The 11,856-nt window shown below is 39.6% G+C and overlaps 1 protein-coding gene and 1 long non-coding RNA gene across 3 annotated transcripts; both read left to right on the plus strand.

Annotated features, from left to right (window-relative positions):
- The first annotated feature begins 538 nt into the window (after positions 1-538).
- Positions 539-2,072, plus strand: LOC135475529 (uncharacterized). Its single transcript, XR_010445061.1, has 3 exons — positions 539-583; positions 1,518-1,606; positions 2,053-2,072. It is a non-coding gene; the product is annotated as an uncharacterized LOC135475529 (long non-coding RNA).
- A 4,415-nt stretch (positions 2,073-6,487) lies between these two features.
- On the plus strand, positions 6,488-10,758 carry LOC135482037 (15-hydroxyprostaglandin dehydrogenase [NAD(+)]-like). 2 transcript variants are annotated; one of them, XM_064761859.1, is made up of 7 exons: positions 6,488-6,581; positions 6,980-7,103; positions 7,919-8,025; positions 8,454-8,541; positions 9,173-9,261; positions 9,900-10,045; positions 10,462-10,758. In XM_064761859.1, the coding sequence occupies exons 1-7, from the start codon at positions 6,489-6,491 to the stop codon at positions 10,562-10,564; spliced, it is 750 nt and encodes a 249-aa protein (XP_064617929.1). In that variant the 5' UTR covers position 6,488; the 3' UTR covers positions 10,565-10,758. The 2 variants fall into 2 exon arrangements, with proteins under 2 accessions (XP_064617929.1, XP_064617930.1); XM_064761860.1 differs by lacking the exon at positions 9,173-9,261.
- The last annotated feature ends 1,098 nt before the right edge of the window (positions 10,759-11,856 follow it).

Below are 11,856 nucleotides of genomic sequence, written 5' to 3' on the forward strand. Positions count from 1 at the left end.
ATCCCTAACAGATATATCACTATCCCAACTCATTTCCATCAAGCTAACATTGCAAGCTGGACCACACTAACACACCAATATCCAAACACTCTTATAACATCCGTAAACGCCAGCAAACATCTCAAGACGCTAACATCCCAAAAGGACGAACAGGTCAACATATCACGAACATCACAAAATTCCAGCAAGAGCAAACAGATTCAGTAGATTAAGATCTTGATCACCTTAAATCCTTGCTTCGTTCAGTTTCTCATTAATTGAGACATTTTGAATACGTCAGCCATTCTTCACTTACCGAAATGTGGACGAACAGGCAGAGTAAGTTCAATACGGGTGACACTTAATGAGTGATTTATTTTCACTCGGATATTTCTATGGTGTTTCTTAATACACGGATATTTCTATGATGTTTCTTAATACATGACATGTCAGCGGCTCTTTATGTCCTGGAGAAATTATGATTTACCTTTTTAAATAATGAATGCCTCCCTTTACCCTCAGGCCGGTGTTATACATGGTACCCTACTGGCTCTAGAGATCATGAATCCCGGAGGAACTGTCGTGAACATATCGTCCATTTGTGGTGAGCGTTCGGCTTTCATTTCTTAGTTGACATGTTCTTATGTACCCTGTGCTTATTTCCAGGTGCATCTTGCACAGAAAATGCAATTATATGCCTACATGTGTGGTTATATATTTCGTCTGTAAGACTATTCTGACAAAATAAAAGTGGAAAATAATTCCACTGAACTTAGTCTATTTACATTAGAGGCCTACCTGCTGATCTTGCAGAATTCAACGAAACTTTTGCCATACTTTCAGGTTCGTTTATTTACTTGATTTATTTTTATTTGGCTCGTGGGTTTCAGACTTTCACGCCCGGTATCCTCTCACCGTAATACTGGTCGATGTTGTATAAGTGAAATAATCTCCAGTACGGCGTAAAACACCAATAAATAAAGAAAACAAATATTTTTATTTCTTGTTATTTTAGTTGATTAATCTTTCATGCCATACATAATTTTTACTCATACATGCGATGACGGCCGGTGTCAAAAGGGGTGAAAACTTCAAAAATTCCCCTGCCCAAGGCAGGGATTGAACCCAAACCTATTGAGGGTCTGTAATTAGGTGTCGCGCACCTTGGTCGCTGAACCGCGCTACCCATCTGTTTTATATTTGCATCACTGGCGGTGCTCTCTCATGCAGTCTTGCACGAAGCTCGCTGGAGACTACTTGCCTGTCACCTGTATGGGGAAGTTCGCCAGTATAGTCCGCCAAAAGCGGGTGGTTTATTCTTGGCACTATCCACAATTGTACATGTATGTGTGAAAAATTATTGATTATGGCGTTAAAAAACAGCTACAAAATCTGCATTTTGGTCGGCAATGTTGACCAGATTGCAGACATTAACATTACTCATCTTTCATAACGAACCAAAGAAGTATGAAGACAAATTTTTTTTTTGTTATTGTTATATGGTGGAAATAGTAATACCTCTTTGAATTTTTTGACAGGAATTGAGGTCGTTCACCCAGACACGGCCCTTGTACCAGTCTATACCGCCAGTAAAGCAGGGGTGGTCGCTTATACAAGATGTTTCGCTGTAAGTCAAGAATTCGGGACGATGTCTTCTTGTAAATGAGACAGTTCCTGACGATGTATTTTGCTATATATATATATATATATATATATATATATATATATATATATATATATATATATATATATATATATATATATAAAGACTTCCTTATAATAAAGACTTCCTTAAAATGGTGCGCTTAGAGCTTTCGTCGTACTAAAATCGTACTAAAAATAATTGCCGTGTGGGTTTTCATTGAATCATCGACCTTTGCATTTCACAAAGGTGTACGAAAATCCTTGAGGTTTCTAAAAGTCGATATGTTACAACCTAAATCACACAAACCCACATTTGAAAACAGGGTAACTAAGGTAATGGGCTCAATACTTAATTTCTTAATGGATTTCAATTTTAGTGAAGAAGTGGTCTATGGATTTCAAGATGTATGTGTTTATTCGTTGTTTCAGTTAAACCCCGAGGTGAAACGGAAGAAGCTGCGATTGGTGTGTCTATGTCCCCGACCCACGGACACCTTTCTCTTACATGACCACTCCCCAGACAAGTGCTGGGATGTGGACGCCTTTTACGCCAACGACAGAGGACCTGTGATGACGTAAGCATGTATAACTGCCCATAACTCAGTAATATTACTTTACGGGAAGGAGCTGCTACAATATAATATCAATATAATATCAGTATAACATTACTACGTTAGTGGAGAGCAATATAAACTATGCATACTGTGTATGACCAGTTATATATCACCTTCCACGGTTTTGCGCATGCGCATCTAGTTTCTAGACTTCCTCAGTTCAGACTGGAAAACCTTGGCAAATGAGATCGCTTGATCGAATGTTTTCCTCGCTTGCTAAACTGAGGCCTTTCATCAGCGGTTTGGCCAGGTAAAAAAAATATCCTAAATATCTGTACAAACACCAATCAAACAAATAAATAAATAAATATATCACCGCATACAGCAGTCTTGAGCCTAAAGAACCAAGAAAGCTATCGTATAGCTATAGTCCACTTTAGTGAGCACTACAGTCAAAGCACTGCTTAATTTCCGCGTTAGAGAAATAGATAATTACTATTTATGTAGTGTATTAATATTACGGTGTACTCTCTTTTCCAGGCCGGAAGAGGTCGCCTCAGTTCTTATATCCGTTGTACAGGACGACACGAATCATGGAAAAATAGCGGTTATCCAAGCCCCGGACAAATACGAGTTTGTTTAGTTTACTTTGGACCCAATCTTGCAAATACCATCACTGAGATGCAATCTTATACCTGTCGTCACCGCTGCAGATGCTTGGGTCATTCAAGCTCTTGCTTACCTAGGACAATATCCGTAGTCTTTATATGTCAAATTTGTAAAGTTCATGACAATAATTTCTGCTGGTATGTAGTTTTTGGCTCAACGGTTTGGTTAAAGAATATCACATGGGTCCTCTCGCACAAAGTGATTGTTGGCGAAGTCGATTGTAACTATCGTGGTAGTTACAATAAACTTAGACTACGGTCATTTAATTCGTCCAATCTTAAAACCACAATAGCCATCTATTCACACAATTTTTCGGTCACAACACGCCCTTTATTGGTGATGGAGAATATGAGTTGTTGTCATGGCCAAATTCATGGCCAGTCTTAACACCTACTCTTAACACAATCACAGACCACAGGGATGTTAAGGCCTATAGTACCAATTCATAGCTCAGTGTACCACCACATGCAACATTCATACAACATTGCTTGATGTCACTTCCATCCCTAAAAACAAAATACGGCGAAGAGTTGCGGAACGCCAAACTAATGAAACTTAAGTCCAGACTGAAATGAATACACCTGACTTAATTCTTAGCAAACTTTTCAACCTTTGGCCAGACCTGTCATTTAGAAATCTTCGTGCAGAGATGTTTTTGTATCTCTTAACTGCTTTTTATATTTTTACCAGAAGTTTTTAATGTGTAGATTGTATGTTGAAGCTACAAATAATTTCATGATAAAAGTAGACGATCACCTTAATGTTGTATGGCTAATTAGACTAAGGCGGTGTTAAAAGAACACCAGTTCATTTCTTATGTAGATTTTCTTAAATGGTAAAAGTTGGTCATATACATGTAGTTGCTATCTGGGCATGGGTATTAAAGCAGTAAGAACCAGATGAGACGTTTAATTCTGCGTTCGTCTCTGTGTCTCTATATGTTTATCGGGCAATCGTATTTCGTTTGAAACTTCTGAAAATCTGGGGCTGAAGCTGTGAAACTTATGAAGCTGTATAACTTTAAAGTGTTGTAGGAAAATATATATTTTCATATTTCCACCATGTGTTTTGTCTGAATTATCCCTGTCTTAAGGAGATCGGTTTCCGCTTCTATGTTAATAGGCTTTATCTCTTAGATATGTCAAGTAGGAGTATATAGTGATGTGTCTATGTAATCTGTGCGTGGGGAGAGGGGTGGGGGTTATTGTTCTCGACAATATTTGACATGATATAACATAGAAGTTATATTTATCAAAGACCGTTATAGGTTCATCAGTTAACCGGTTCAGTGCCAGCTGTATAAAGCAGTAAACAGTGACTCTACATTTCGAGTTCCATTGTTCAAAAGTGTATCAGCTAATACCGATATTACGACTGATTTAATATTCAGATATTTAAAGTGAGAGACAGCACCTGACTAATGTTTATGTCCACTGAAAGACTACCATTCAAAATATCTTAAACCGGCATTAAATAGTTTTAGAGATTTTTTAAAAACCCAATAAAAGTTTTAAAAAACTTCGTCTTGACACAGCTTCAGCACCTCTACTTTATCGAGAGAAAGGTGACGTCACGTTTACTCTTGCTCTCTAACGACGAAGGTATTATCCGTATAATAATCTAAGCAGTAGCCTATGGCAGATAAAAGGCACTAGTGATAAATATAGTTTTCTAGGAAATTTGGCTTACTGGAAGAATATTTCTTCCACTGCTTGTACTGTTGATACAGTAGGCCTATATTATTTACAAGGAACTCCAGCGACCTTGGCCGATGTATTCCTGGTTCAGGTCGTAGCCTGGCCTAAAAAGACTCCGACTCCTTTTCTTATACTGGTGTAGCGTAGTTGAGTCTTAACGCTTACAGTGTTAATTGCGTACTCAACGAAGGTCCAGGCCGATTGCCTTCATTATCGAAAAAGTGCTTGCCGCACCCACCTCACCGCCACCATAAGTCCCTTCTCGTTTTAGAATAAATTTATTATAGCCATGAATGCTTCCACGGCACAATGTCATCGGCTAATATCGCCATCTTCGCTTTGTTCCACTATGAAGCAGGACATGCGCGTAGCTGCCCAACATAGCGGCAGCGACCGAGGAGTATGTACTGTAGAAGCCTTCATGGCTACAATACATCTTCTCTAAAACGAGTAGGGACATATGATGGCGGCGCGGTGGGTGAGGTCTTTACGTTGGTGTATTTGCGCGAGACTTTATCGATAATTAAGACAACTGGCCTGGATCTTCGTTGAGTCCGCAATTGAGAACAGGAGTTGGAGTCTTTTGGACTAGGCTACGTCCTGAACCAGGAATACATCGGCCGTGCATCTGCAGCTAGGCTATTTGAACAGTGTCGCCAGAGTTCCTTGTAAATGATATAACTGAATCAACAGTTCAAGGAATGGAAGAAATACTCTTCCAGTATGCCCATTTTCGGAGGAAACTATGTTTATCACTTGAGCCTTCATCACCGAAGTCCAAAACGTCGAAAGTTGATAAAGGCAGATTTAAAACTCGACGTAGTGTTTGGAAACTCGGCGGCATGTTTAACCTGTTTTCTTAACACGCAAAAACTCCACGCACGAGGTCGACGTTGAGTTTAGGGCCTGCATTTTGGGCATGGGAATTAATACAAGTGCTTTTTCATATGGCAAATGCTGCATAATAACACCGATCGTGAAAACGTGGAATAGAAGAAAAGACAACACTTGACCTAATGTATAAAAAGTATCCCTTAAGAGCATAGCATTTTGTTCTTGTGATGTAGACCAGCCAAGATATTACATGTTAAAGAAAGCAAATCTCGCACATTGACACAATCGAAAGCGCCAGTATGTTATCAGCTTTAACCAATCAGGCACGAGTTATTTCTATAACTCGAGGACACGGCTGTTCCGCTTACGACCCCGGAATCTTGTTTTGAGTTTTAATCATAGAACCGTAAGGTACGAGTGATGCGGACATCGTGTTTCCGGTTGCTCTAACATGGTGCATCCCATTGCCTCCCTGATACAAAGCTGATTTTAGAGTTACCAAGAACGTCTGAAAAAATGTCTTTGGTCGTTTAGGCTTGTTTCTACCCTTCTTCCGAAATAACTCATATTGTATGATTATTTGGTTTCTTTTCTTTGAATGTAGGCTTATACAAATATATAACCAAGAGTGACCTAAATGACTAGGTCCAATGACCGATACAGTCGTAAAGACAGAATACACATAGCCTGCACAGCATTCATCTCGTATGTATGTATGGGGCCTGTATGGCCTATACAAGGTCGGGTTTAGATTTCAACATACACTGTTTTAGCCTATCTTATCTCAACGTCGATCAGCTCACGCACTTGGTCCAGTTGTTCATCGGATAAGTCTTTGACCTGGATTTAAAACACCGTGTTCTAGATATGGATGCTAACATGTAGGCTCACTCATATACACTGTGTTTCACATTTGTATGAGATTTTCTGCGCTTTATATGTGATTTACTTCTATATATTTAAAGATAAGTTGGTTTTATCGGAAGGGGAGATAACCCTCTCGAATGTTGCGATCCATCGGCACGACATTTATGTAGCCTAAAGTGGGCGTGCATGTAATCATGAAGTGCAGAATAGCAAGGCAGGTGTAGCATCTTTGTCAATACCCACGATGCTGGTGGAGGGTAAAGTAGCCTTGATAACCGGGGGTGCTCGGGGCATAGGAAGGGCCATAGCCGAGGAGTTGCTAAGACACGGGGCCAAGGTGAGCTAAGTTCATTGGTACGTGGTTATTCTCTAGTCCTACATTTCACGGTATTTACCGCTGTCTATGTAGGCCTACATCCAAATACCACTCTTCCTGAAAGTTAATGGTTAGAGTGTCCGCCTCAAAGTCGGGAGACCTGGGAACAATCCTGGACCATGTGATACACCAAACACTTTTAAAATGGCACTTGTTGACGCCTCGCTTGACACTCAGCATAGAGAAGTTAGAACAAGGAAACCGATCTGATTGGCCCGGTGTCAGTATAATGTTATCGGGTGGGGTGTTTATGTCCATAAAAAGCGTAAGCTCCTTCGTCTTAGAAACACACAACCTTTAGAGGAGAATCCATATGTATATCTCAGTATCACTATAATCGTGTCTTTGGTCGATTACAGGTGTGTTTGGTCGATGTTCTCAAAAATGAGTTGTCTCAGACAGAAAGTGAGTTAAAGAAAGAATTTGGTGAAGACAGTGTGATAACATCTATCGCCGACATTACCAAGGAAGAGCAATTCACTGGTAAGATGAATTCAAGGGAATGATGTTAAGCAGAAGCAGGTGAATGCGTTTTCTGACGTGATATACCTTATTGCATTTTTGTGTGCACTATGAACTAAAGATTGCCTCACTGTTACAAAAGTGACATAAGATGTGTTGGGGTGGAATAAAGTGTATAGTGGGTGGAGTGAGCTGTATGGTGGATGGTATAAGGTGTATAATGGGTGGCATAAGGTGTATGATGGATGGGATGGGGGTTGAAGGTGTCTCGTGTGTGGTATGATGAGGTGTCTGGTGGGTGGTGCATGGTGTCTTGTGCGTGGTATGATTCGTCTGGTAGGTGGTACAAGGTGTATGGTGGGTGATACAAGGTATATGGTGGGTGGTGTAAGGTGTATGGTGGGTGGAAAGAAAGTGGAATGCAAAATGCAAAATAAGGAGATACGGTCCTGTGTGTATATATGTATATATCGTGCAGATAGTTTGCAAGAAGCGATACATACATTTCTGCCTAAAGCATTCTCTACCTTGTGGACATTCCTCGGTTGACTGACTTAGCATCCTCGAAGCCTGGACCCTTTGCATTGTTTTCATGTGATTTTCATTATATATACATAGCATTTCGAGTAATTTTACACCACTGGCGTCTAATAAATTGCACTTAACATCAATGCACTTCTTCACCTAATTCTGCTTACTAGAATAAAAACTCAAACTGAGGTAAACTGACAAGATGCCGTATTTCACCAGTTACGTGTGGCCATTAGCGAACTGTAATACCGTCGTCCCTGCTCTGGCCTAACTCTTTATTCATTTAATTCCATGAACCCATGCAGTGTCCTTTGAACAGAGTGTTTCAAAGTTCGGCAAAATCGACATCCTCGTGAACAACGCTTCCATACAGAAGGAAGGATTGTGGGAAACCATGCTTAGTATTAACTTGGTACGTGAAAAGTTCAATTTCGTTCGGAAAGTTCAATTTTGTTGTTGTTGCAAGATACGACGCTTCCGTCCGTCTCTCACAAGTAAAACCCTTTTCTTTCCACCCTGAAACTGTGAACGAGGATTCCATATAAGACGTTGCTATATCTGCTGTGATACAGATATGTGCTTCGGCTAAGGCTTTGTGTTTGAAGGTTTGTCACCTACCTGGTGTAAAATGGGTTGCTCTGAGAAATCTGGTTTCTTTCAACCCAAAACTCCCCCCCACCAAATATATCATTGAAAAATTACGGTGTGCTAACACGAACTATAAATAAGTCAAAAAATAAATCTAGGGTATCCAGTGTCTTGTATTCGTCAGTTTGGAACTCTCTGACCGCCTCTTCAAAGCTCTAAAATGGAAAATCGACTGACTTTTCTTGTCACTAGGGAGGAACTATCCGCGGCACTCTGCTGGCCATGAAGTTCATGAATCCAGAGACTGGCGGTGTTGTTGTCAACATGTCATCTATCTCCGGTACGGTTGTTTTATGCTGAGTGTGTGCGATGTATGAAGTGACGAATGCAAATGCATTAATTTTGGATCTTTGGACCATTTATGTGAGGTACATGAACTCACAATAAGAAAATGTGTAGACTTTCTCGCTAGAATTCAGTGTTGGCTACACCAATAAAACTAAGGGTCATCTATTTTTAATGTGGCGTTAGTCAACAATCTAGGAAGTAAAAACAGCTGGCTACATAGGCCTACAGTATAAAATCAGGGACAGAAGGAATTCGCGATTCGTGATCTCACTTATTAGAATGACCCCCGACCGTACGTGGGAAGGTCTGTCAGCAACCTGCGGATGGTCGTGGCTTTCCACTGGGCTCTGTCCGGTTTCCTTCCACCACAATACTGGCCACCGTCGTATAAGTGAAATATTCTTGAGTACGGCGTAAAACACCAATCAAATAAATAAATAAATATTAGAATGACCCGGCTAAATATGATACAAAATGTATCATTAAAAACTACACATGTTGGACTGGACATTGAAAAAGTCGACATTGTAGCTATTACCTTTTGAAAAAAAAGAAACGTGCCTACAGTTAGTCTTACCGTCCACAGTTTGAGGACATGTGTTATGTTTCTATTTATACAACAGGTGTAAATGTAACCCACGGTCAAATGCCCCTTATCCCCGTGTACTCAACGGCTAAGGCAGCAGTCATCGCTTATACAAGGTGCTTTGCGGTAAGAACTGGGTATAGCCTGCTGTATGCGGGGATTATTCAGTTTCGATCATTAATTAATTAATGACTGAAAAGTTAATGCTGCCTAATATTTTACACTTGCCTCAGTGTTTGAATGATACCAGAAACGACCAGAAATATAAACGTCAAAAGATGCGTTGTAGAACATCAACAGTATTTTAACACCTTACTAGGAAGATGCAAAAGTAAAAATTCACCAGCCAGAAGTATATGTAAAAGCTTTCACACTAAGTAATTTGAAACTTTCAGAAAAGACAGTGCCTTATGATGAACTTCATCTTCTTGGCTTTCAAAACTTTACAGAATTTTTTTTACATATTTTTCTGTGACAACTGTGTCCTATATCATTTTTTCTATGTATATATAGTGGCAGATTTTATGTTCACTTTATCAAGCTGAGGAATATGCTTTTCAGTGTGCATATTATCATAAAAGCTGCGCAGAGCTATTGAGGACAATATCAAAAATAACAAAAAATTAAAAAGATGTAGGCGTATCAGTTGAGTTTATTAAACAAATTGCGTCCATAACCTTACTAGCCACTTACGCCCGTTTCAGGGGCTACATTTGTTGCTCCTAATTTGTGAATTATTTTTGTGTGAAATTTTGCTTCTTCAGTTGAACAAAGAAGTGATAGACAAGAAGATTCGGTTAGTGTGTCTATGTCCACGATCCACAGATACGGTGATGTTGAAGGACACGGATCCAGACAAGTGCTGGGATGTGGACGCTTTCTATTCTGTCGACAGGGGGCGCTTGATGACGTAAGTGGTATATGTAGTATATTAGTGGACAAAGCAAGCTGAAAGGCAAGAAAGCTCCTCAAAATCCAACTTTATTACATCCAAGGATTACATTTGAAAATAGCTTTATCTACTTCCAGGTGTTTTTTTCTCATTCACAAAATTTGAGGCTTTTGAAATTTAAAATATTTAATATATTTATAACTGTTTGTTTATTGGTATAATTTTTATTCAAACTATTGTACATAGGTCGATGAGAGTCTTTGTTTCGCGAGTTGCTGTGTCGCAAGTAGCTAAATAAAAAATTTTCTTGACTTCATCGTAATCTTTCTTGCCAAAGATGTCTTCTATTTCAAAATTTGGATTAAAGAAAATAAATTCGTTAGCTTTGTACGTTTTATAAAATATACTACAGTAATTTACGTTGTACATTGTAGGGCGTCTGAAGTTGCAGTCATCTGCAAACAGTTGATAGAAGACGACACAAACGGCGGGAAGGTTGCCTTGATAGAAGGAGTAAACCAGTATAAGTTTATCTGAAGACTGATAATAGCCCATGCAGGGTGCCAGGCCCTACACTACATGTCATGAGATCTCATGGAACGAAGGGTCTAGTGACATCAGCAGTTAATGCTTTAAATCCACGGATATACTCGGTCACATTCCTCTGGATGGCCAAATGAAAATACCAACGGAATTTATACATGTATTACATACTAAATAAAACGCATTTAAAACGACTGAAAATAAAATATTTCCAGACAAATATGAATTGTGAATGAGATATTCAGTATTATGCATGCTTGCTGTTTCAGATCATTATTGCATTCTATATTTTCAAGTCCAGCTCATGCTGGCTTCCTCTCCGGTCGTACGTAGGAAGGTCTGCCAGCAACCTGCGGATGGTCGTGGGTTTCCCCCGGGCTCTGCCCGGTTTCCACCCACCACAATGCTGGCCGCTGTCGTATAAGTGAAATATTCTTGAGTACGGTGTAAAATACTAGTACCAATCAAATAAATAAATTAAATTAATCAAAATCATTGAGAATAAAGAACGTACACACAAGTTTTCAGTTGTGTACGGAATGAAATATCTACTGTATTACTATAAATCTACTGTCTACTGTAACTGTACTAGTATTTTACACCGTATTCAAGAATATTTCACTTATGCGACGGCGACCAGCAGTATGGTGAGAGGAAACCGGACATAGCCCGGGGGAAACCCAAGGCCATCCGCAGATTGCTGGGAGACCTTCCTACGTACGGCCGGAGAGGAAGCTGGACTAGAACACACAGCGATGGCATCAATGATTTTCTCAAATTGGTAATAGTCTGTATGAAAATGAAGATTATTATTATTTATTTTTTGATTGGTGTTTTACGCTGTACTCAATATTTCACTAATACAATGGATGCCAGCATTATGGTGGGTGGAAACGGGGCAGAGCCCGTTGGAAACCCACGACCATCCACAGGTTGCTGACAGACTTTCCCACATCCGGCCGGAGAGGAAGTCAGCATGAGCTGGACTTGAACTCACAGTGACTGCATTGGTGAGAGACTCCTGGGTCATTACGCTGCGCTAGCGCGCTAACCAACTGAGCCACAGAGGCCCCGTATGAAAATGAAGACAGTTGCATGCAGCCCTACAATGTTTAAATTGTTTGATATGTAGAGACAAAAAACATCTATAATGTTAGGCTTTTTTCACAATGATAACACAAAAACCTTTCATAATAATTATGTTTATAAAAAGATCCTTTAGTATTTAAATAAACAAGGCTACATCTACATGTAATTAGGCGATTCCAAAGTTTTTTTTGGATCAA

This window comes from Liolophura sinensis, chromosome 1 (assembly GCF_032854445.1).
Source record: "Liolophura sinensis isolate JHLJ2023 chromosome 1, CUHK_Ljap_v2, whole genome shotgun sequence".
In the NCBI taxonomy this organism is placed as follows: Eukaryota; Metazoa; Mollusca; class Polyplacophora; order Chitonida; family Chitonidae; genus Liolophura; species Liolophura sinensis.

Bases quoted from the DNA above. Each gene is read 5' to 3' on its own strand.
- LOC135482037 (XM_064761859.1), top strand. From the start codon at position 6,489: ATGCTGGTGGAGGGTAAAGTAGCCTTGATAACCGGGGGTGCTCGGGGC. The intron at 6,582-6,979 runs GTGAGCTAAGTT...GGTCGATTACAG, and splicing joins TGCTAAGACACGGGGCCAAG to GTGTGTTTGGTCGATGTTCT. The intron at 8,026-8,453 runs GTACGTGAAAAG...TCTTGTCACTAG, and splicing joins CCATGCTTAGTATTAACTTG to GGAGGAACTATCCGCGGCAC.